The sequence below is a fragment of the Cyprinus carpio genome, chromosome B16 (assembly GCF_018340385.1).
Source record: "Cyprinus carpio isolate SPL01 chromosome B16, ASM1834038v1, whole genome shotgun sequence".
Classification (NCBI taxonomy): Eukaryota; Metazoa; Chordata; class Actinopteri; order Cypriniformes; family Cyprinidae; genus Cyprinus; species Cyprinus carpio.
This window is the reverse complement of record NC_056612.1, coordinates 29,600,611-29,627,616: the sequence shown is the minus strand read 5'-3', so window position 1 is coordinate 29,627,616 and position 27,006 is coordinate 29,600,611. Positions and strand designations below refer to the sequence as shown.

Here is a 27,006-nt window from a genome sequence, read left to right as displayed (position 1 = left end):
AGTGAGTGAGTGTGTGTGAATGAGTGAGAGATGATCAGTTACTGATGTGTGTGTGTGTGTGTGTATGTAAATGAGGGTGTGTGTTACATATGACTAATTTAGGTGCAGGCATCTCTGTGGGCAGCTCTGAGAGGTCAGGACCCCCGTCTGCTGCTTCCTCAGGCCCTGAGAGAACATAACACACAGTACACACATACATCAACAACTAAGAGAGAGAGAGACAGGTTAGACACACACACACACACACACACACACACACACACACACACACCTCGCTGGGTACACACAAATTCACTTACAAAACAGTGTTGAGATCACACAGAGAACTGTGAACATGCAAATACTAATTATTAACTTATTACCTTAAAATCTGCGGGGTCTTCAAATGATAAAGTCGGTGAAAGCTTTGGGAATGTAATTTACATGTTATTTTACGTTTGATTACTTTATTCAATATCTATACCTACAAACTGTTAGTCCTGCCTAAAAAACTAGAAAAGCACTGTTTTATCTGTATCTTTACTCTTTTGTATTATTGTGCTGTTAGAGCTAGTTAGATTATTTGATCTTATTTTCTTTATTTTTAGTTGTAGTATAGTTTTAGTTAGTATAGTTTTTACCCTGAACATAGCACACACCGAACCTTAACTGAACCATGATACAAACTGAACCGTGACTTTAACTGTTGCACCCCTAATATAAATACATATTCATATATGTGTGTGTGTGTGTGTGTGTGTATATGAGCATCATTTCATTTATTTAATAAAAAAAGGTATAATTAAAGGGATAGTTCACCAAAAATAAATAAATGAATAAATTCAGTCATCCTTTACTCAGCTTCATGTCGTTTCAAACCTGAATGACGTCCTTTCTTCTGCACAACACACAAGAGGTTATTTTGAACGGTTTATAACTGAGCTGTTCTGGTCACTAGTGAGCTTCACTGCACGAACAGAAAATACTGAGATGTTTCCACACTTCATCTGCTGTAGCCTCAACATTAAACACAATAACAGCTTTAACTGATCTGACGATGTTACAGTGTTACAGTACAGTAGTGAGGGAGAAGCTCTGTGTGTAATCACATCCATACTCTCTATGATCACAACGAGGAGGTTTGTGAGGTTCATCTGAGGAGAGTACAACATCAAACCAGTGTTTTGTTTAACTCTGAAACATGAAATGTGGAGTTATCTGCTTTTGCTATAAAACAAACTTTTAATATATATATATATATACTTTCAGTGAACTAATTTTGTAAGTTACCTGTATTTGTTTGAGGTATTAATTACTCAAAACAACCCAACTGCAGTTTGATATTACTTGGAATGCACAATAAAAAAAATTCTGAAAATAAACAAAAATGGAGTTATCTGCAAATTAACTCTTCGTGTGTGTGTGTGTGTGTGTGTGTGTGTGTTCACACTAGCAGATAATAACATTTATAGAGTTGCAGTTTTGTTGCCTGTCACTTTAAATGCTGGAGCTCTTTAAAGCAAGATGGATTCTGATTGGCTGTCAGTGTTTTTATCCCTCATGTGCTGAAAACAAACATGACTGATTATTGTTGTGTGTGTGTGTGTGTGTGTGTGTGTGTGTGTGTGTGTGTGTGTGTGTGTGTGTGTGTGTGTGTGTGTGTGTGCGCAGCAGCAGCAGACTCATGCCTCCTCCTTGTGCTCCGGCGCCAGTCGACGGTCCGAGAGCTCAGAAAGCAGATGAGAAGACGCCGGCGCCGAGCCTCCTGGGTAAGACAGCCGCTCGCGCAGCTCATTAATAATCACTCACACTGACGCTCTCTGCATGCAGATGTGAGGCTGCGGCGGAGGAGGACTGTACGCTAGCTACAGGTAAAGCTGAAGCGTCTCGCTTCCTCAGGAAATGACACGCTTCAGCTTCTCCGCCCCTCATTGGTCAGATGTGTTGAATGAAGCTCCTCCCCCGAGCGGTGATGTCATCAGGTGTGTGGCTGCCGCACTAACGGCCGTCTCTCTTGTGTTTTGTGTTCTCTCTCTTTCTCTGTGTTTTTTCCCTCTCTTTCATGTGTCCGGATCCTGCGGGGGTGGGGCCTGGTTCCTCGACGCCGCCTCCTGATTGGACGCCCCGATGACGTGCTGCTGTCGTCCAATCCCGTGTTTGATTAACTCTGTGCTGCTGTGGCGTGTTGTTTGTCTGTGTTTCTGGTCTCTCTCCTCAGAGCCGCAGGTGAAGCGCGCGCGGACGGGGCTCGTGGCGTACACCGGAGACTCCTCCGACGAAGAGGACGATCACGGAGCCTCCAGAGCAGCCGGAGCCACAGGATGGACGTACCGCTTCCCCTCATCACCGCCCTCACGGCCCAAAACACAGACGCAGACACAGACCATGCCCTTCTGGATGGCACCGTAAACACACACACACACACACACACACACACACACACACACACGTTCATGCCTCCTAAGGACTGTCCCGTGGGATTATGGGAGGCTGGAAGAGCGAAGGCCGCTCGTGACGCTGCAGGATCGTGTCTCATCGCTCTGCTTTAGTTTCTCTTCATGGGTTTGATTTGTGATGTTACTTCTTCTGAGACGAATAAACACAAGCATTGACTCACGCACCGTTTCCTGTTCAGTCTCCTCCACACGTCCCTTCACAGTGGGCTTGGGAATCGAAATCACTTCCCGTTCCAGAATCAGAGTTTTCATGTTTTCCGTCGGTCAGGTCCTGTGTGCACAGATCTTTTTAGGGCTGTACAACTGTATTTGTCTTTGAATCGTTCATTCAAGAGATTCATTCACAAGCACTGATTCATCCGGGAATGAAACGAGTGAATCTCGAGTGAGTCACTGAATCATTCCATTCATGAATTCCAGCAGATTTTGTTCATTTGTCTGATATTTTATCTTCAGAACTACCACCTCTCAGTTAATCCAGAATCACAAGCAGCTCTCACTCGAGGATCCTGCTGATGTTCGTGGTGTTCAGTTGTTTTGCAGAAAGAGACAGAAAATGTGTGATATCTAAATGTCTGACTTCATTTGTTTTTACCACATTGGAATAGAAATATGATGTTGTGTTATGATCCTAATGTCCATGTGCACTATTCTGTTTCTCCTCCGTTCTTGAATCTTTAGATCGCAGCGGGAGGTGTTGCTCTTTAATCATGCTTCACTTCAGCAGGTCTGACAGGAATCAGTGAAATTTAACTCCGCTTTCTAAAATAATGTGTTCAATCACAGCTCTCTCATGATTTAACAGTTAATCTTTCACGTAGGGCCAGGCAGGTTTGGACTGCTTTTTCCCTTAATAAATGAAATCATGACTTAAAAACTGCATTTTGTATTTACTTGCATTATCTTTGTGTAATATTAAAATTAGTTTGATGATCTGAATAAGTGTGACAAATCTGCAAAAAAAAATAAATTAAAAAAACAACCCAGGAAGGGGGCAAAAACCTTTTCATGGCACTGTGTGTGTGTGTGTGTATATATATATAAATTAAATAAGTGCTGGGCAATGATTAATGATTAATCACGATTAATCGCATCCAAAAGAAAAGTTTTTTTTTTTACATAATACATTTGTGTACTGTGTATATCAATAAAAAAAATTTTTTTAACCTTTAATATTTAAGAACATTAAAATTGTAGTACTTTCATGTTCTCACGTAAATCTTTAAATTACTTTTACTTGAGTAAAACTAAGACAGTACTAGATTTCTATGTAATTAAGTATTAAATGATGTTTAATATGAAATTTTTATGCTTTGAAATGTTGTGAAGTTTTGTAAAGAAGCGCTGCTAGAGTACAGAACTGATCAGATTCAGACAGGAGTCTGATTAATGCAGAAACAGGATTAATTCACACACATTCTCAAAAGCAAAAATTACACAAAATGATTTCTATTTTGTGTGAAAGCGTGATGTGCTTCAGCAAAACAGACCCAGAATCAGCAGCACACAATTAAGAAACGCACTGGATTGTAATCAGCAGATGTGATGTAGAGTGTGTGAGTGATAATAACAAGTACTGCATTAATCACATTCTGCAGTGTTTGTGTGCTGCTGGAACGATGAGTGTGGAATCATGGGAAGGCTGAAGAAGGGTTGTGACGTCATTTTGTGAGAAAGCTTGAGTCTGCACTGCATGAAGCTCCTGGAAGATCTGTGAGATCCTCACCGTCCTACAACATCAGCACCATCTACACACACACACACACACTCTCTCTCTCTCACACACACACAGATACACAGACACTCTCTCTCTCTCACACACACACACACACTCACAAATGCACATGCACACACAGATACAAACACACACACACACAGATACAGAGACACTCTCTCACACACACACAGATACAAACACACACACACACAGATAGACACACACACACACACACACTCACTCTCACACACACACACACACACACACACAGACACAGAGCTCTCTCTCATTCACACACACACACACACACACACAAACACACACACACACACACTCACTCTCACAAACACACACACACACACTCACTCCACTCACCCACACACAACACACACACACTCACACACACCCCTCACACTACACACACAGATACACACCCACACAAAGATACAGAGACACCTCTCTCTCACACACACACAGATACAAAACACACACACACACACACACACACACACACACACACACACACAGATACAAACACACACACACACAGATAGACACACACACACAAAGATACAGACACACACACACACACACACACACACACACACACACACACACACACACACACACACTCGCAGATAAACATCTCCGGTCATGAAACTCACCAAATATCCAGCAGCACACAGAAGAGTAAAGTTAATCGAGTATTTATTGATTATTATTAAGCGTCTGTCGCGCGTCAAACACGCACTGCCTGCGCGTGCCGCGCATCCGGTTCCCATGGCAACACAAACACGCGGGGTGGGGCTAAGCGGTGGTCTCTAACTGGTCCGGTGCTGTAGGTTTACATCACTGAACTGTAACAGACATAATAATATATAATATATAATATAGATCGGTGATTCATGCGAGTTCTGCAAACATTATTATTCCCTGTGCAGCGTCACTCTCGCCGCGTCACGTGATGCCCGTTACATTTCTCAGCGCTGATCAATCCGAACAATCGCTTCAGATCGATCGCGTCACGACACAGTTTTGTCGTTAAATATAATCTTTAAAAAAGTCTTGTGTTAATGGGAAATGTTTCGTTTTGTGATATTTGTTCTTTAATTATGTCATATACAATTATAAAACTATTGAAGTGATTCATAAACCCAAAAAAAAATAAATCCTTACCCACTACAATCAAAAAAAAAAAAAAAAAAAAAAAAATATCAGCAAAAAAAAAAAAAAAAAAAAAAAAAAAAAAAATATATATATATATATATATATATATATATATATATATATATATATATATATATATATAGCTAAAATACATAAAATTAACTGTAGTATTTATCAGAAAGACAAACATGGATTTTATTTGGCCACATATAATATCAACGATGTTGGTATTAAAGTTTCTGTATTTGAAATGTGAATGAGTGAAATTATAGAATTATATATTTGGTTTGAAAAAAAAAAAACGGTTCTGGTTTCACGTTTATTTCTAACATTTCCGAAATCCATGATATCTTATTAATAGATCTTAATTGTTTTAATATATGTTCATTTTGTGTTGAATGTTTGGAAAAAATATTCCGAGTCTCTTTAAATCCGCGTCCAATCAGCGAAGTGGGCTCGAAATTTGAAAGGTGGAGCCTCACCGACTGCTGCTCACCATCTCTCTCTCTCTCTCTCTGAGCGACAGCGGCATGAGACTCTGATCAAACACGAGTGAGTAACGAGCTCTTTCATCCGTTTAATGATGGTTCAGGTTTGTCACTTAAGGTATTAGTCGTTAAATGTGTCACAGGTGAAGCAGCTCATCGCGTGTGTGTGTGTGTGTGTGTGTGTGTGTGTTGAGCCGCAGCTGATTGACTGTTTGTGTCATTTGTTTTTGTCTTAGTTTGGCGTCTTTCTGTCAGCGGTGAGCCGTTAAACGTGTGTTGCTTCACAGAAAAAGGTTAACAGCAAATGTTCTTCATAAAAAGTTTTGTAGTGTGTGTGTGTTTGGTCTGCACGGCGCGAGCACGAGCTCTGTTGTGCACGCGCATTTAAATGGGCGCGCAGTTTGAATCTGCAGGAGGGAAAACCGCTGAGCGCGTCACCATAGCAACAATAACCGACTCCTGTTGCCGTTACGAATCCGAATGTAAAGCTAATTAACAAAACAATCTCCTAATTACACACACACCGGTCTGAACGGCGGAGGACGCCAAAACCACAACTCTGAGGCTCTTTAGACATCTCTGACAGAAACTTTCCACACTGGTATCTTTACTTTTCTGTTAATTATCCTTATATTATATTGCACGAGCTGTAATCGCGTTCATGATGTCTGATTAACCGAGTACTTAACGTTAACTAAACGCAAAATATAATCTTATACCTCTATATTACTGCCATATGGGCATTACTTTGACACACACACATTATTTCCAACAAAATACATGCATTTATATATGAAATAAATTTTAGAGTTAAATTAGGAATTCTAGACAAGTCACCTTTATTTATGTAGCATTATTTATATTTATTTACATTTAGTCATTTTGCAGACGCTTTTATCCAAACAGACTTACAAAATCACTGAGTTTGACTCGAACACTGTCAAATTAATACAAATTGTGAATTCTGAAAATAAAAATGTGTAATTCTGAGAAGAAAAGCCTTAACTGTAAGATAAACTCGTAATTGCGAAAAAAAAAAAATCAGAATTGCAACACTTTATCTCAAAATTACCTTTTTTTTTTTGTGGCGGAAATAACTTTTTTTCCCTTACAAATGCGAGTTTATATCTCACAATTTTGAGAAGTCAAAATTACCTTTTTATTTATTTTTATTTGGTATCAAAACAAGCTTGATGTTCTTTTTTCACAATTCTGAGATTAAAAATTGGCAATTACAGTTACTTTTTTCTGCATCAGAAAAATAAGCTTTCGTAGTTGTAATTACTACTAATTATAAAAGTACAACAAGCTGCTGTAAAGCTGCTTTGAAACAATATGACTTGTGAAAAGCACTATACAAAGCGACTTGAAAAGACGTAAAATGCTAAAGAAGGAATTCTGGAAACAGTTATGATCCGGTGAACAGGAGCCCAGTAAAGAGACGTGCACAGATTAACCTTTCGTTCTGTCACTCATTCATTTTCTTTAGCTTGAGAACATAGGGGTTGTTTATGATTTATCTGCACGTCTTGTCTTCATCTTATGAGTTAGGCTTTGCTTTTTATATTGCTTAATAATGTTTACAATTCTTGTACAACATTTGTTTTTAAATGTACTTTATAAGTAAAGTGAACTTGATTGTCTTGCTTGGCAGCACTCCTGGGTCTGTTGAGTGTTTTCTGAAGATAATGGAGGTGAAGTCTGGAATACATCGGACCTGCGGCTCCACCAGCTCGAATAACGAGCCAAAGCGGGAAGCTGCCGTATCGTTAGCCTGGTGCGAGACTCCGAAGTTGATCAGGAAGGATGCATCGCTCCGCCGGCGGCTGCTCGTGTCTCGATCCTCGTCCGAAGCGACGCCTGGAGACGTCTCCAGAGATCAGCTGACCCGCGAGAGCTTCGACTCTCCAGATGTCAGCCCGACCGGGCCTTTGTCTTACAGCACTTTAAAAACAGACGACTTCGTGTTCTCCTGCCGGAAGCGCCGTCTCCTGTTCTCGCAGGCCGTCACGTCCACGCTGGAGACCGGCAGGAGCGGCGTTCGTATGAGCCCGATGGCCCTCGCTGAACCGGATCTGGATGAAAGCATCATAGCCGGTCTTCCCAGCTCGCCGCAAACTGATGACTTCACACCGCTGACCTCAAAGGCCTTCCGGTCGCCTGTGAGAGCGGGAAAGACTGTCCTGGACACGTCCTTGCTCACGCCCGCCTCCGAGGACAGCGGCTTCAGCTCTTTGGGTCTGGATAAATCGCACGACTCCTCGGTGGACCACGACGGCTCCTTCCAGGAGCTGGTGCTGCCGGCGAGCTCGTGCGGGAAAGACAAGAGACGCTCGAGGCTGGAGAGACAGCGCAGACTGTCCACGCTCCGAGAGGGAGGCTCGCAGTCAGAGGACGGGCCCAAGAGCCAGCGGATGGAGCCGCGCACCAGTAAAGACGAGGTGTTTTTGGACGGGACGCCGCTGAGCGCCGCCACGCTGATGATGCAGGAGCTGTCTCTGACTCCGGCACTGCAGCTCGTCCACGCCATTAGCCTTCAGCAGACCAGTTTAGAGGAGCTGCTCCGAGACGGGCCCGTCGAAACCAGCCTGCCGCTCTCGGGACTCATCGGACGCAAAATGGGGCTAGACAAGGTGGACGTCATTGCAGAGCTGAGGATGAGAAACCTGAGACACGTGCTAGCGGTTATCTTGAGTGTCCTGTCTGCAGCTGACCTCTACAGGTACGTGATGCAGGTCAGATATTAATAGCTTTGGTTAGGGCTGCACGATTAATTGAACTGAAGTGATTAGGCAAAAGCTGCGATTGTCCTGCGGATCTTGTCAGTGAAGCACGGTTCTGTGATCAGCAGTAAATCTCCATCTGAAGGCCAGAGAAACTCCTAATACACCCGCAGAAGAAATCCAGGAAATCACTAAAGCGCTAGCTAAATAAACAGAAGATTTAACTGCTTTTATTGATTCAACATGACTAACAAACGCACAAGTTCGTCGTCTTATCATTTTCATTGTAATAAAGTATATAATAATGCAATGCCTTTATCACTACGTAGAATACTATGAAATATGTTGCGTGCCTTATTCTGTGTGAGAAGCACATCATCTCACAGAAGGATTTATTTCAAACACTCGGCTGACGTTATGAAGTGAGTTTGGAGTAAAAACATGTTATTGAACGCAGTATTTTCAGGTGCTTTCAGATGGAGCAGCATTTACTACACAAAGCCGTAGTTTACTGAAGATACGCAAACAGCAAGTCACATTTAATAACAAAACCTTCAAATTTATTATCACATCAATAAACCTTCATTTATAAAGAATGCGATTTTGCGTAGCTTGTCAGTGATCTACGGCTCTGTGTAGTAAATGCTGCTCCGTCTGAAATCAGGTGATGGAGATTTACTACTAATCACAGAACTGCTTTACTGTCGAGATGCGCATGACATCACACTCGATTATTTTCACAGCCCTAACTTGGATTCTACAGAGCTGTCTAATTTTAGACCGATGTCGAAACTGCCTTTTCTCTCTGAAGACTTAGAGAAGGTAGTTTTTATTAAATTACAAACATTTTTAGGAAAAAACTGTGTTGGGAATTTTACAATCAGGTTTTAGGACACTACACAGCACTGAATTGCACATTTAAAGGTTCATAATGATATTTTACTAACTCTTGACTCGGGAGCTTCGGCTAGTTTAGTCTTATTAGACCTTAGTGCGGCTTTTGATACCGTGGATCACAACATTTTGATCTCGATTGGAACACCATGCTGGAGTCCGAGGGATGGCCCTTCAGTGGTTTAATCCTATTTAACAAACAGAAGTTTTGCAGTTAAATTTGGTGAATGTCTGTCGACTTCGACTCCACTCCATCTGTGGAGTTCCTCAAGGGTCCATTCTTGCTCCCCTTCTGTTTTCTGTGTATATGCTTCCTTTAGGATCCATTTTTAGAAAACATGGGGTTTCTTTTCATTGTTATGCCGACGACACAGATTTATGTGCCATTTCATAATGAAAAGAACACTCTAACGCCGCTTTTGAACTGCTAAAGGGATTTAACGATAATAAAACAGATTATTTTATTTGGACAAACTGAAAATTTGGCCACTGTAAATGTTAATTTGGGTCCCCGGCTGTGTACAACAAAGTGGTTGTGAAAAATGTGGGTGTATGGTTTGACACAGAAGCATTCAAATTTGAGTGTTTTTTTTTTTTTTTAACCTGAGACTTCTAGCTAAAGTAAAACTTCTTTCTGTTAATGACCTTGAGAAACTCATCCATGCCTTCATTTTTTCATGACTCAATTATTGTAATACTATATATGTGTATAAGAGTAAAACGGACAGTTTTGGTGCTGACAGGTACACGCAAGCATGAGCATATTACACAGATTTAGATTAGAGTCTTCTCTCAAATGGTTGCTGGGTTGTTTCAGAATAGAATACAAACATCCTTAAATTTGGTAAATACTTAAACTTCACACACCCCATAATACCTTGAGGTCTTCTGATCAACAACATTTAACAATTCCCAGATCTAGATTAAAACTTAAGTGTGATTGCACCTTCTCAAGCTGTGACCTGTGAATATTAGATCAGCTCGCTTCTCAAGATCAGCTCCGACTCCTCTAATCACTGTTGACCTATTAACCAGGCTGAATATTATGATCAGCTCATTTGGGCAACAATGGTTGACTCTCTCTAGTTTTGAAAAGATGGCATTGTAAAATGCAGTAAAAGAAATTATCAACAAATATTAACTCAGGCGTTTTAATCCTCTCGGGCATCAGCCACAGTTTATTGAGTTTTATGTTCTTCTGTGTCTGTTCTAAAGTGTTTGCAACTAAGAAACCGATAAATATGTTATGTGATCATTTTCAGTATTATTGCATGTGAGTGTTTTGATGACATGATCAAAATAAAACGGTCATTTCCAGACCAAACATAATTAACATGATCAAAATAAAACGGTCATTTCCAGACGAAGCATTATGATTTGTGTACTTGCGGTTTGTGATGCGGCTGCGGTCAGATCTAGTTCTCATTCAGACTCATATGTTTACTGTGTCCAGTGTACACTAGATAGCAGTGATTGTGATTTATATTAGCTTTTGATGCAACACTCGCGTTCTGCGTGATCAAGTGTTAGCCGTTAGCGGGTGAGCGCCAGTGGGTGGAGCCTATGGTGAGAAGACGACTATTCGTCGATGTCTTGCTCTGGAGGCGTGTTTATGTAAATGCAGTGCTTAGCTGATGTCACCTTGTCCCTCAGATCCAAAACGAGCCGTCTTCAGAGGGTTATAACATAAATGCTTTGTTTATAATGAGGAGACCGTTTTTAAGCTATGAAACCTGCAGGATGTTTTAATGGTACAGAGACCTCTTATTTGCCAAAAGATCAAGGAAAATTAGATTTTTCATGTCATGACCCCTTTAAACTGTGTGATCGATCTCAGGTTTGGCCAGGTGTCTGATGACTGGAACGACGTCATCTCCGAAGATAAGAAAGCTGCTCACAGGAGAAGAAGCCACATCAGAGAGCTCAAGATCACACTGGAGGTGACGCGTCTAACTTTACTTAGCTGCACTCGTTTGCAGTGATAAACGTTTAAAACAGTGCAATGTTGGGTTGTCACATGACCTCATGATGCGTGTTAGTGGAGTCCAGTTATATCATCTTGGAGGCAGATACGGTAATTTAGCATTTTAAAGGAATAGTCCACCAGAAAATGAAAACTGTCATTTGTCATTCCAGATCTGACTTTCTCTCTTTGGTGGAACACATTTTGAAGAATGTTGGTAACCAGTTTCAGTTCTCATTGACTTTCACTGTATGCACAAAAAATACAATGGAAGTCAATAAGAGCCAAAATTTTTGCAGATAAAAAGAAATGCATACAGGTTTAGAATGACATGAGGGTGAGTAAATGACATTATTTTCTCTTTTCTGTGAACTATCCCTTTAAGTTGGTTTAAATTTTAGGAAATTTAGCATTTTAAGTCTGATTAAATGAGTCGTTACTGAGATTTCCAGTTGCCATTGCACTAGTATTGTATAGTCATTATGGATGCAGTATTTCCGTGTGCACTGCTCATTTTGGCAAATATAGAAGGTTGTTCTATCGCAATCCTATGCATGCATTAGAACCTGCATGCTCTGTGCAGTCTGTAGTGAATAGCAGGAGCAGTGTGCTGAGCTGTTCTCTGACTGTGTGTTTGTCTGTAGGGTGGCAGACCGGCTCATGTTCCGGATGCGGACACCAGGTCAGCGCTGGCATGCCGATCGGCTCTGGGCAGCGTACAGGCTCAGGCCCGGACGCCTCACACACACACGCCCCGCACTCCGACCCCGAGCAGCGGCCGGCAGTGCAGCTCCAAACGCATGCAGTTCCTGCAGGTGACTCAGAGACAGGGCTTCTGCTGCTCTTGAAGCCTTCATTCACCCTTCACAAATAAGGCCTAGAAGTCTAAAATCAGGGGCTGGCTGCATAAAAGGTTAACACTAGTCTTAAAAGTTAAGTTGGTGGGTTATTTTTTTTCTTTAAGCCTGGTCATAATTGAAAAAATTTGCTTGCATATTAAGCAGTGTTGGGGGTAATGCGTTACAAGTAACGTGAGTTACATAATCAATTACTTTTTTCAAGTAACTAGTAATGCATTACTTTTTAATTGCCAAGATGTCTGAGTTACTTTTTCAAATTAGTAACACCAGTTACTTTGTTTTCCCGTGTATTGACTGACAGCTCTCCTGTCCTCATGTAGAGAGAAATCGGGAGTAAGTGCAGAGGCTTTCAATGTGTGCTCTGTGTACAGTTAGTTCTATGTGAGCGTGCATCTCACTTGCACAAATACAGATTTACTATTCCTCCAAAATGAATAAAGAACAGTGAAATGCAAATTCAGAATATGACACAAATCTGCAATACTTAAATGGTAAATAACGCACATCCTTTGTGTTTAATCCTATTTTATTAACCAGTGTCTTTGCTGCTGAGCTTCGATTATCAAATTCAATCATACTAATAAGCAAAAATTACTTTAGATAAACCAACATTTGTGTTTCTTTTTTTCTTTTTTTTTTCTTTTTTAATTGGTGAAGAGTGTTGAACTTTCTTCTCCTGCATTCTGCTGTACAGACGTGAATTTACTTTTCCTTCAGCCTGAGGTTTATTCATTTCACTTTCTGGTGTGAAAGGGCTTTTACATTTGCTATAAATATAACGTTTTATATTAAAAACAAACAAGCCAGCCCAGCCCAGATTTTAAAAGTAACGCAAAAGTAACATAACACATTACTTTCCATAAAAAGTAACTATGTAACATAAATTACTTTTAAGGGAGTAACACAATATTGTAATTAGGGCTGTGCAAATAATTGAATGTGATTATCATGCGCAACCCGTTAGTAAAGCGGTTCTGTGATTAGTAGTAAATCTCCATCACTTATATTACTACACAGAGCTACGCGAAACCGTGTTCCTAATCGCAGACGAACAGTGGCCGATAATGAACGTGAGTCAGTGAACCGTGGCTCTGTGTAGTAAATGCCGCTCCGTCTAAAAGCATGTGATGGAGATTTACTACTAATCACAGAACCGCTTTACTGACGAGATGCGCACTCTCATAACATTATATTAACAGCACAAACCTAATTGCATTACATTAAAAATAAAATTAAACCCAAAACAAAACTGCATAAGTGTACATCACTCTTATTTTTGGGATTCAACTTGGACTAATTACCCCTTGGCTAACTGCTAGTTGGTTAGACTAGCTCTTAAGGCATGGTCTTAACATAGAGTATAAGTTTATGCAACTGGCCCCTGATCAAAGGTCTAAATTCATATACTTATAGAATTAAATGTTGCATGCAACATTGTCCTGTTTTCCAATAGCCACATCTTAACAGCCTTAAAGGGGACATCGGATGCCCATTTTCCACAAGTTGGTATGATTCTTTAGGTTCTTAATGAAAAGTCTATAAAAATACTTTGGTTCAAATTTCTCATTATAAGTGTACCCTTTTACCTTGCCAAAAACAGCTCTGTGCGTCTTGATCTGAGGTGATTTGTGGGGATCAAAAAAAAAATCACCCTCCGAATTCCCATTTAAATCAAGATGTATTTACTTAAAATGCTAAAACATTTCAATTCAAACAACATGCAAAAGTGAATTTTGCCTCCGATGTCCCATTTAAATCAAGATGTATTTACTTAAAATGCTAAATAAAGGTAACGGATGAAATTGCAGTGCTTAAAACAAGAACAAATGTCAATGGGGAATGAAAACATTTTCTCTAATAAATAAGATTATTCTTCACCAACCACAGAAAATATTTTTTTTTATTAACCAACTAACCACTTTATTTTGATCTGTTTCTCAGAGAACAGTCCTCATGTGATTTTACTTCTCAGTGTATCTTGATTTAAAGACAGGACAAAATACAGAGGAATATTTTGTTTTTTGTTTTCTTGTTTTTTTGCAGTGGTTGTTTTTTTTTTCAGTGTTTGTTTTGGGCAGTGCATGCATTGTCAATGTAGTCACATTACCGCCATCAGCTGCTAAATGGAGTGGTCCACGAGTTTAGCTATATTGCGTTCATTAAAGGCGATTCCCATAATTTATTGCGAAGCTTCTCAAGATCTTGTAAATGTTGCTAAAGGGACCGGCTCACTAAATGCGTGTGACAATCGCATGCTCTCTAAAAGTTATTTCCAAGCAAGCTATTTTTTTAAACTGAAAGCACATTTAGTGTTTAGTGACTTACTGTGTACCCTTTGATTATATTCCTTACCTTTTCTGCACTTGGTCTTAAAGGTTATTCCTTACCTTTTCTGCACTTGGTCTTAAAGGTTTAGGCTGATGATACACGGGGCAACTATTTGTGAGCAGTGTTGCTTGGGCACTTTCTCTCTGAGAATGGGTAACACATTTCTATCTTAATTAGTGCTGGGCGAGATGGCCCAAAAAATGATCATGATAATTTACGATATCGATAATTATCACAACAAATGTCAAATCTTTATTTTTATTTTTTTTAGTTTAAAGCCAGATGTTTGCTCCAAAGTGAAAGTTGTGGAAACCAGACCATTAATTTTCCTTAACAAAATAAATATCTTAATAGAAAAATTTATTTCTTAGTTTCTGCATGTGATATTTTCAAATCAAGAATCAGGTGTGTGTTACCTGATAATATTAATATTATTATTTTGTCTTAAATTGAAATTGAATTATTCTGAGTTTTTATATAATTAGTCTTCCATCCCAGCATACATTTAAATCATGATAAACAGTTGAAACCACCTCAGTGCCATGGTAAAAATATAATTATGGTTTTTAGGTATTTTTATGAAAAACTAGTCGAAAAACATTTAGTATTGGCTAAATGCACACATGGTATAGCTTAATCACAAAAATACTGTAATTATATTTCATTACACCTTTAATACATTTATATGTCTACATTAATAATATAGTAAAATTCAATACAAATGGTGCAGTTAGTGTTACGGTAAATCTATGGTAAATGATTAAAGCCTTCTGACGGTGGATAAATGGTCATTGTGTCACGCTTCAAAGGAGCCGCACGGTTTTGTTCCATTTTTGGCGCATAAACATTATATCAAACATTTATCTAACTCTTCATATTGTTTTATCGAGGAAAATTATATTGCGATAAATAACTATTGTTATTGATTTATTACCCAGCCCTAATCGGAATACTTTAGATCGGTCATGGACCCTGTGTCTCACCTGCTTGCCGTGTTTCATCAGCCTTGAAGTCTTAAAGGGACAGTTCATACAAAAAATAAAATTGTCATTAATTACTCGTCCTCGTGTCGTTCCAAACCCGTAAGACCTTCGTTCATCTTCAGAACACAAATTAAGATATTTTGAATGAATTCCGAGAGCTCTCTGACCCTCCATAGACAGCAAGGATCCTAACACGATCAAGGCTCAGAAACGTAGCAAAGACATCGTTAAAATAATCATGTGACATCAGCGGCTCAACCGTAATATTAGGAAGATACGAGAATACTTTGGCTTTCTTTGCGCTCAAAAAATAACGTCTTTATTCAACAATTCGTCTCCTCCAATGTTGTTTACATACACATTTTGGAGAGTATCACATACGTAAACAAACTATGCAGCGTATCTACGTGGATACATTGTTTACATTCAGATCAAAGCAGAAACAATGGAAACAATGTATGCGTGTACAAATGTTGTTTACATACAGTATGTGATACTCTCCAAAATAGTGCTATAGAGTGACGCGGAGGAGACGAATTGTTGAATAAAGACGTTACTTTTTGTTTTCTTTGCGCACAAAAAATATTCTCATATCTTCCTGATATTACGGTTGTAAGAAATTATGTCACATGATTATTTTAACGCGTGTTGTGATACGCTTTTGAGCCTTGATCGTGTTGGGATCATTGCTGTCTATTGGAGGGTCAGAAAGCTCTAGGAATGCATCAAAAATATCTTAATTTGTGTTCTGAAGACGAACGTAATCCAGAGCTTGTTTAGAACGACACGAGGACGAGTAATTAATGACAGAATTTACATTTTTTGGTAGAACTTTTCCTCAGCTTGCAGAAAGCCTGTAATCCAGAGCTTGATTGTTGTGCATGCACGCTGCTGTCTAAGCGCTCCGTCTGTGCCTCAGGCGGCCGAGACTCTGTTGAGTGACGAGTATCTGAAGCCGTGTCCACGCTGTCAGCATCCGGCCCGCTGTCACGCTCTGCGCGGCGAGGGTCTGTGCAGCTGGAGTGACTGCAGCTTCCGCTTCTGCACGGCGTGCTCCTGCGCAGTCCACGGATCCAGAGACTGCGCACACCTGTCTGCCAAACGCCGGAGCAAGAGAGACGTGCTGCCCGGGAGCGCGCAGAGCAAACGCAACGTCCGGCGGCTCTGACTGTGTGTTTGTGTGTGTGTGTGTAATTATGAACTTCTCATGAGTTTTGCACTTGTGTACAGCAATCATCTCGGTCCTGTGTATCTGCATGTTTGTACATATTGCTCTTTACATGCTTGTTTTTATACATTGTTTTAAATAAAGCCCTTTTTTACCTATAAATCTAAGTGAACTGTCATCTGTTAATGAGGAATGAGCAGAAGAGTTCATGAGAGAGATCCCTGGAGTGTCTTTTTATATATACATTTTTACATATACAGAATGCATTGGTACACAATAGAAAACAACACTTTATTTACTTATTATTATTTTATTTTTTTTAGAGCACAGGTCTTCAGTCAGGACTTTTGTTGTTTTAAATGTTGTTACTAGTATGAAGAGCTGGGTAGATTAAATTGAAATCTGTTACTGATTCCAAATTACATGACAAAAATTGTAGTTAGTAACGTAATCTATCATGTTACACAGTTTAGGTAATATAATCAGATTACTTTTAGCGGAACTGCCGGGTCGGGAAGAGCGAATCGATGCGTTTTTGTAAGAAAAAAAATATCCATATTTATGTTATATGACGTTATTTAAAAAAAAAAAAAATATATATATATATATATATACACCACACACAGTACAGACCAAAAAGTTTGGGAAACATTACTATTTTTTATGTTTTTGAAAGAAGTTCTTCTGCTCATCAAGCCTACATTTATTTAATCAAAAATACAGAAAAAAAACAGTAATATTGTGAAATATTATTACAACTTAAAATAATAGTTTTTCTATTTTAATATACTTTAAAAAAATAATTTATTCCTGTGATGCAAAGCTGAATTTTCAGCATCATTACTCCAGCCTTCAGTGTCACATGTAACATCCAGTCTATCACATGATCATTTAGAAATCATTCTAATATTCTGATTTATTATGAGTGTTGGGAAACAGTTCTGCTGTCTAATATATTTGATGAATAAAAAGTATTGAACTGCATTTATTTAAAAAAAAAAATCTGACCCCAAATTACTGACCAGTAGTGAATATATTATTACAAAAAAATTTATACTGACGCAGTAGTTTTTGTTTTTTTTTTTTTTTTTTTTTTTTTTACTTTTTATTCATCAAAGTATCCAAAAAAGTATCACATGTTCTGAAAAAATATTGAGCAGCAGAACTGTTTCCAACTTTGATAATGAATCATCATATTAGAATGATTTCTAAAGGATCATGTGATAATGATCCTAAAAATTCAGCTTTGCATCACAGAAATAAATGATAATTTAAAGTATAATAAATTTAAAAGCAATTATTTTAAGTTGTAATAATATATCACAATATTACATTTTTTTTTCTCTATTTTTTGATCAAATAAATGCAGGCTTGATGAGCAGAAGAAACTTCTTTCAAAAACATTAAAAATAGTAATGTTTCCAAACTTTTGGTCTGTACTGTGTATGTGTATATATATATATATAGTATGCGTAGCGCGCGCGCCGGTTCGATTAATATATATATATATATAAAACGTTATAAACAGTTTTTTTTCTCACTTCTGCTGATTGTCATACGAACAAGCTGCTCCGGCGGATGATGTATGCGTAGCGCGCGCCGGTTCGATTAGTGATGAGCGCGGAGGAGAGAGCAAAACAAGACATCGGTCGAGAATTAGAAGTACAAAACAAGGATTTGTAAAGACAAATGTCAGAGGATTTCGTTATAAGCAAGGAGGATACTGGTTTTCCTTTGCTAAAGTAAGGAAACTTGCTTCCTTTGCTCACGTGACTAGCGGATCTCAGAGTCGCGTGCGCACCTCATATGCCCTTCGTCATCCGCCGGAGCGCTTGCTCGTATGATAGCAGAGGTAAAAAAAAAAGGGTTTATAACGTTTTAAATATGGATATTTTTTTATATAAAAATGCATCTGTTTGCTACAGGAGACCTTTATTAACACTTCTGAGCAGTTTGAAAAAAGTTTAAACTAAAACTATTTGTCAAAACATCAACATACTCCCATTTGTCTGAAAGAAGAAAGTAATATACACCTAAGATGCTTTGAGGGTGAGTTAGACATGGACTAATTTTCATTTTTGGGTGAACTTACCCTTTAAGTCCACCCCTGCTCCTCATGTCAGTGATCAGTTATTGTCTTTAAAGGAGGCAGTAGTGCAGTGTCTGTCTCTGTCTGTAGGTGGCGCAGTGGCGCAGCTCTTCCAGACACAACTCTTCTACACATACATGCAGGTAAAACACCCGTCACACACCTGATGCTGTTTGTTTGAACAGGTTTGGCCTGTGTATATAGTGTACACTGTGCAGTACTACACTTCTCTCGCTCGACCTCATGATGTTGCACATGAGATGTGATCAGTGTGTAATTGAGCTCTCCTGATGCAGTTCAAGAGAAGAACACACACAGTGCTTCAGTTCAGAGCAAACGGCCGAACCTGAGGCTGCTGAGCAGCATTTGGATGAATCTGTAAATATATACTCCGTGCGTTCCTCACAATAGTGAAATAAACAACAAAAACTGATAGCGGTGAGAAAGCAGTAGTTAAGAAAGCATCTGATTAAAGCAATGTGGATGTTTGCTCGGTACTTTAGTAAAGTTCAGTCACGACACGTTTATTTCTATAGTACTTTATGCAGTAGATGTCCTTAAATCAAGCAGCTTTACAGGAATAAACATGAAAAACCAGTCGCTTTCAGTTAGAATTACTAAAGCAGCTCTCCAGTGTGGAGCTAGCTAATGATGAAATCTCTTTATTAGTGGGGGAAAAATGATTTAATATGATAGTTTGGTTTGCGGAGATCAAAGCTTGATCTGCCTCAGGACTGTTTTGATAATCATAACCCTATAAGATATTTTAAGAGATTATGTTGTGAACAAATTAGTTTATCCAAAAATAAAGCATCTTATCACTTACCTTAATTTGTTTCTTATCCGTATGACTTACAAAAGTTGTTTGGCAGAATGGTGTCATTCAGTTAATTATTCATATTGCTAATTAAATGGTGAATTAGTTTCTCTGTCTGTCATCTCATTTTGTGTGCCAAATATATATTTGTATAAATAAATTGTATAATAATTGTGGTTACATAATGATTTTCAAAATCTTAAGTCATTACATTTATTTATTTGTTAGAATATTTATAACTCACTTTAACTAATTGCAAAAACCTGAATAATCAAAGTCTACTGATTAATTAGTGTAATAATCGCTGATTAGTTGATTAATCATTTTAATAATCGTTAAGATTAATCGATTATTAAAATAATCGTTTGTTGCGGCCCTATTTGTGACCCTGGAGGAGGACTGAAGGACTGACGGCACACGAGCGGCCACATGTAAGGTCAGAGGTCACACTGTTCTGTTATCATCTAATTCAGAGCTCTTCATCTTCATCAGCATTTCTTATTATTTTATATTTATTATTATATATTTTTTACACTTCCATTTCGTCCCCTTGGAATTATAAGGTTCTATCTGCATTTCAAGTAGTTTTGAGATTTTGAACTTCAAAGTTTTTGCATTCCATTCGACTGTATAGATACAGCTTTTTTGTTTAAATAAAAAGTCCCAAAATGTACAGAACATTAAAAAAATCTATCACACAATAGCCTTTAAATAAATTGTCACAGAATAAGAATAGAATAACTCGATTTTGACAAAAATGTCAGATAGAACCTTATAATTCCAAGATCATATAAAAGTTAAAATGACTTCCATTTGTTCCATTCCCAATTTTAGTACATCACATTAAAAGAGATAGTTCCCCCAAAAATTATAAACTCTGTCATTAGTTACTCGTCCTCATGTCGTTCCAAACCCGCAAGACCTTCATTCATCATTTTTGATGAAATCCGTGAGCTCTCTGACCCTGCATAGACAGCAGTGCAACTGAATAAAGTCATTATTTTTGTTTTCTTTGTGCACAAAAAGTATTCTCGTAGCTTCATAAAATTACAGTCGAACCCGATATCACGTGCACTATTTTACCGATGTCCTTGCAATGTTTCTGTGCGTTGAACGTGGTGGTAATATTGCGGGATTGCTCGGATTTCATCAAAAATATCTTGATTTGTGTTCTGAAGATGAATGGAATGACATGAGGACGAGTAATTAATGACAGTTTTGGGTGAACTATCCCTTTAAATTAGATGAAAAGGAGAAATTTTGCCTCAAACTAGCTGAAATAATTTTTTTTTTTTTTTAGTTTTTCAGTTAAACTGTATTTTATTTCAAGGAATTAATTTTTTTTAATGGTTTTAACTATAATGACCCTGAGTTTATCAGCTCAGCTTTCAGTGAGGATCTTGAGCTTGAAAAGTTTGGTCAGTAAAACAATACTGAAAATGTGTTTTTGCAGAAAACCTGCGTGTGGAAGCGCTGTTGTGTTTCTGTGACGCGTCCTCAGTCTGTAGATGAGATCAGTTCCTCTTTCGTTCTGATCCGGCAGCTCTGTCAGTCATTGTTTGAGCTGGTTTCATCAATGATCTGTTCACACTCGAGTGTGTCACGAAGGACTTACAGTATCTTCAGCTCATGATTACAGTAAGACTTCATTCATCATTAACTCAGAAACATCTGAAAATCATCACTCTGACATCGTTCACTCTCTCATGTCATTCAAACCAAGAGTCACTGAGACATTTCCCAAATATCTCGTCCTGAAAGTCAGTGCTGTTCTTCAGTCTGAACACTGAGGATGAATGTGTGAAAGTGTCTCATGATCTGCATATTGTCATATTTCCTCCTCAGAACATAAACGCTTCTCTGATATGAGCTCCATCTGAGTGTCTCACCAGACATTCTGCTCTCTTCATATCATGAGAAGAAAAGATGCTGCCTTGGTGAATGTACATTAATGAGCTGTTTCAGGATTATGAGCATGTTTACTGTATATTATATGGAGTGTGTGTGAATGATTTCTTCTCCATTTATTCAACACATTTTTATATATTTTTTTTCATTTGCTCTAAGTGCTTCTCAAATAAAACATTCAAAGAAGGATGTCTCTCTCATTTGTGCTTCACTGAACTTGTAGGAAGGAAAATCAGTTATTTTCTGTTTACATTCACGCAGTGAGCAGATGCTTTTAGCCACATTTATTGTTACTGAAAGATTATTAGCGATTAAATGTAAATAATTTGATCTATGATGTCTTAAATTGTTGGTAACAAGTTAAATAAGAAGCATATTAACAAAGTTCATGGACTAACATTATTCACATATGGTTTTAAACATTTTTGTAAAACGTGACATTTTATTGGTAATGCTACTTTATTACGAGCAAACGTGAGTTAATTATGAACAATACTTAGTAGTGTTTATTTAAGGAAATAAATGCTGAAAAAAATACACTGCTCTTTGTTAGTACACGCATTAATGTTAACAAGCCCTTACTGTAGTTACTATACTGTTCTATTTATTTTTAGCAGGGTTTTTTTTAATTTTTATAGCACATATATTAAACTGTACGATTAAAAAAATGAACACTAGTTTAATAAAGAGACTCTTGCTCTGTTAGTTCATGAGACCCAATTCATTAAGTAACAATAAAAAATGAAAATAATGCTTTAGATTGAGCTCTTACACCTTAACATAGTTCACTTTAATTAGGTAAATCATTTTTACATTTTAAAACATTAATTTTCAAAACTTCATGAAATATTAGTAAAGACATTTAATTGCTGAATAAAGGCTGTCAGTATTGTCCATTATTAGTTCATGGTATCTAACTAATTAACTAATGTTAACAAACAGAACATTAACAGGTTACAGTGAGGTCTGGATTATTACTATTAATGCCTTAAAACCAGTTTGCTCACTGTTCATGTTACAGCAGTTATAAATCTAATGTTATTTGATAAAGTCTGTAAACTTATTGAGGAACCTCACTAATGTTAAAAAACGGAGCAACACTTTACTATGGTTACATTTGTTTACATTAGTTAATGCTTTAACAACTACCTATGTATATAAATATATATTTTTACAGCATATAAGTGTTATTTAACATAGTGGTTCATTGATCAAGTTAGTTCACTATGCATTAACTAATGCTAATGTATCCAGGTACAATGTTTGATTTAAAAAGATGTATGCTGAAATAAACATTTAAGCTGGTTATTTTGCCAGAACTAAAATAACGCTCATGTTGAAATGTTGAGACACGTTTCACACTGAACTCATATTACCAATAATTAATATAACGCTTGAATTTGATGATGGTGATCTTTATAATAATGGCCATAAGATCTTTCCACTCAGTTGTAAAACGTGTTCGTAATGGCTGATTGTTGACCTCGTCAGATCTCCTGGTCACACGCCAAACACATGGTGTCTCTGGAACACGAGAAAACACCAGAGAACAGCAACATCTTCATCATCCTCATCCTCCACGACAGGTGAACGAGCACACGCACATGGACGTTGCTCTGAAACTTTATCTTACAAATGGGTTAGTTCCTGTAGGTAGGAACAGTAGGCCTATAGATATTCCATGTGGATAATGATCTGATGAAAACTGCATGTAAAATAATAACAAACAGAAGCTGCTGAGGCACAAACGCAGGACAGAAGCACATCTGATCAGATGAAGAATCAGAAAGAACCGAAGAGCTGAAAATCATGAATGTGTGTGTTGGATCAAAGGCAGAACCAAACGCTGGACACACACTGTACAGCTTTAACAAATCTTATATTTTAACAACAACAAAAAAATTCATTATATAGTGACACTCATTTTTCATTAGACAAAAATACAGAAGCAAATGAAATAAAAACAGTAAATCATCTTTCTTGCATCGCTTACAAAAATACAAAACAAAAAGCCTTTTGGTTTAAAGCATCACATTATACAGAAGCAGCCGATCAGAGATGAGCTCTGGCAGAAGAAGTATTGTCCCTCCACATTAATTAAGTGTTTAACTCTCATTAAATAATACAAACATGAAGACGGAGTGTTGGTAGAAGCCGATGCGCATTGCTTTATTTTTCATCGTGTCGAACTTGCAGACGAACACGCATGTGAAGGCGGGCTTGGCGTGATACTGGTATTTTTTGGAGACGCTGGGTGGTGGCTCGGTGGGCGTGATGACCGGCTGCTGATGGAGAGATGACAGATGGAGACAAATACTGAGACATTACTGCAGCTCGGAGAGATGCTCACGATCCCCGTCCACCTGACACACACACATGAGACAATGAGAGACACAGATGAAAGAGACAGACACATGAGAGACACATAAGACAGATGTGAGAGACAGACACGAGACAACGACCAGAGACACACATGAGACAATGAGACACATAAGACACAGATGAGAGAGACAGACACATAAGACAGATGTGAGTCAGAGACAGAGACACGAGACACATGACCAGACAGACACATAAGACACAGATGAGAGAGACAGACACATAAGACAGATGAAAGAGACAGACACGGACCAGAGAGACACATAAGACACAGATGAAAGAGAGACACAGACACATGAGACATAGATGTGAGAGTCAGACACATGAGACACGGACCAGAGAGACGCATGAGACAGAGAGACAGATCATCACACCACATCCATCATGTGCAGGAACATAAAACACTAAACGTTTGACTTCTGCATGAACCTCCTGCTGGGGCCGTTTGCATAAACCGGTTGTTAAGACTAGTCTTACAATATAGTCATCTAATTTTTTCTTTAAGTCTGGTCATATTTTTTAAATTTGTTTACATAAAAACTTAGATAAGTCCAAGTTGAATCCAAAAATAAAACCGATTACCCTTTGGCTAACTGCTAGCTGGTCAAACTTGTTCTTAAGACACTGTCTTAACATAGAGGATAAGTTTATGCAACTGACCCTTATATGTTAAGACAGTGTCTTAAGAACTAGTCTGACCAACTAGAAGCTAACCAAGGGGTAATCAGTCTTATATTTTGGATTTAAAGTCACAATACGTAAGATTTTGTTTTTTTATATTTTAAAATATCCAAAAACCACTAGAACAGTGATATATATTTTGCTGACTTGTGTACTTACATTATCCTAAATGTTTTGAAGAATGTTTAAATAAGCAGTTTTAACTAGTGACACGGACCGTGTCCATAGTGTCATTGTGTCGCCTGCCAGTGACGTCATAACCCCTCGATTTCTGGTTTTGTTTTGTAGAAAACATTGAAACACCAAAGACAATTTAATATGTTGTGCGTTTTAATAGACAGGTGACGACCTCACAGAATAGCATTATAATATATATATATATTTCGTATTGCTTGGAGGGACAGCGCTGCTTTACCCCACATACACACGACCAGAAGGAGCGGCAGCGGTCAACTGTGGCATAATAAAAGCTCCGCTGCTTTCGAGCCGTGTGTGTCACGCTCGTTCAGCGTCCTCGTTTCGCTTCGATGGCTTTCAGCCTCACCCTGCTTCATTCTCCTACGTTAATAAATCATTAACTCATTCATGAACATGATTTCTGCTGGTCATGTGGAATATAGAATATGGTCATGTTACAACGTGCCCCTCAGATGTTACAATGTACTCCACCTACAGGGCATGTTGTCACATTTCACTTCCATTTTCTTCCGGTAAATTACATATACAGTGTATATATATATATACACAGTACAGACCAAAAGTTTGGAAACATTACTATTTTTAATATATATATATACACAGTACAGACCAAAAGTTTGGAAACATTACTATTTTTAAATGTTTTTGAAAGAAGTTTCTTCTGCTCATCAACCCTGCATTTATTTGATCAAAAAATACAGAAAAAACATTAATATTGTGAAATATTATTACAACTTAAAATAATAGTTTTCTATTTGAATATACTTTAAAAAAATAATTTATTCCTGTGATGCAAAGCTGAATTTTCAGCATCATTACTCCAGCCTTCAGTGTCACATGTAACATCCAGTCTATCACATGATCATTTAGAAATCATTCTAATATTCTGATTTATTATGAGTGTTGAAACAGTTCTGCTGTCTTATATATTTGATGAATAAAAGGTTTAAAAAGAACTGCATTTATTCAAAAAAAAAAAAAAAAAAAATCTAATAATATATATTCTAATAATATATTTTCTTTACTATCACTTTTTATCAATTTAACACATCTTTTGCTGAATAAAAAGTATTGATTTTTTTTTTAAAAAAGAAAGAAAAAAAAATTACTGACTCCAAATTACTGACCAGTAGTGTATATTATTATTACAAAACTGACCCTATTTATATTTTAAAAAAACATAGCTGCTTCTTTTTTTTTCTTTTTTTGACTTTTTATTCATCAAAGTATCCTAAAAAAGTATCACGTTCTGAAAAAATATTAAGCAGCAGAACTGTTTCCAACTTTGATAATGAATCATCATATTAGAATGATTTCTAAAGGATCATGTGATAATGATCCTAAAAATTCAGCTTTGAATCACAGAAATAAATGATAATTTAAAGTATAATACATTTAAAAACAATTATTTTAAATTGTAATAATATATCACAATATTACATTTTTTTTTTCTGTATTTTTGATCAAATACATGCAGGCTTGATGAGCAGAAGACACTTCTTTCAAAAACATTAAAAATAGTAATGTTTCCAAACTTTTGACCTATATATATATATAGATAGATAGATAGATAGATAGATATTCTGAACCCCATGTGGATACACGCACACTGAGAAAGTCAAAAAGTGTTACTTTGTGCCCCGCTCTCCCTCTATAAACCAGGCTCTACACTCGAAGCGCTGCGCAGTGTGTGATGTTTCTCATATGCAACAGAAATGGCAGTTTTTATGCGTTGAAGAATGCGATGGTTGCACCAGTGCGACCGCTAACAAAATTTGCTCGGTCGCAGTCTGGAAACTTGCAATTAATAGTACATTTATTTATTATATATTATTATTTTTATATGAATAATAAAATAAATATGAGGAAAACTTAACCACTCGAGTTTGTAATATTCTTTAATTTTGTAGTCCGTATGAAAAGGTGCATCTATTAAAGGCACGTCCATGTGGAGATGGCGAGTCAGCGTCGGCAACCTCATCCTTGCACCCTACACTGATTCAGAAAGCACTAGTTTATTAATAAATACTTTAAATGTCTTCTTTTCCCCGAAACGTTCATAATCACTTTGCCGGTGCTTTGAGGCCATTGCTTTATGCGCGAGCTTGAGCGCGGAATATATTAGGCTACAGTGTGGTTAATATATTGCAATATAACGAGTGACCAGTTGACTAGAAAAATCTTAGTAGAGGACAGGCCTTAGCACAA

At 37.7% G+C, this 27,006-nt stretch overlaps 2 protein-coding genes across 6 annotated transcripts in view; both read left to right on the top strand.

Moving 5' to 3' along the window:
* The window catches only part of khdc4 (KH domain containing 4, pre-mRNA splicing factor), a 13,320-nt gene extending 10,724 nt beyond the window's left edge, over positions 1 to 2,596 (top strand). Inside the window, 4 exon segments of the mRNA XM_042741822.1 lie at positions 76 to 185; positions 217 to 224; positions 1,651 to 1,748; positions 2,198 to 2,596. Coding sequence (XP_042597756.1) covers positions 76 to 185; positions 217 to 224; positions 1,651 to 1,748; positions 2,198 to 2,388 — 407 coding nt within the window. The 3' untranslated portion in view covers positions 2,389 to 2,596.
* Positions 2,597 to 5,725: 3,129 nt separating this feature from the next.
* Positions 5,726 to 16,888, top strand: fbxo43 (F-box protein 43). 5 transcript variants are annotated; one of them, XM_042741817.1, is made up of 6 exons: positions 5,786 to 5,871; positions 6,044 to 6,100; positions 7,462 to 8,529; positions 11,262 to 11,364; positions 12,032 to 12,202; positions 16,478 to 16,888. In XM_042741817.1, the coding sequence occupies exons 3-6, from the start codon at positions 7,496 to 7,498 to the stop codon at positions 16,724 to 16,726; spliced, it is 1,557 nt and encodes a 518-aa protein (XP_042597751.1). In that variant the 5' UTR covers positions 5,786 to 5,871; positions 6,044 to 6,100; positions 7,462 to 7,495; the 3' UTR covers positions 16,727 to 16,888. The 5 variants fall into 5 exon arrangements, with proteins under 5 accessions (XP_042597750.1, XP_042597754.1, XP_042597755.1 ...); XM_042741816.1 differs by lacking the exon at positions 6,044 to 6,100 and having other exon boundaries at positions 5,726 to 5,871; XM_042741820.1 differs by lacking the exons at positions 6,044 to 6,100; positions 16,478 to 16,888 and adding an exon at positions 16,401 to 16,433 and having other exon boundaries at positions 5,726 to 5,871.
* Positions 16,889 to 27,006: the final 10,118 nt, after the last annotated feature.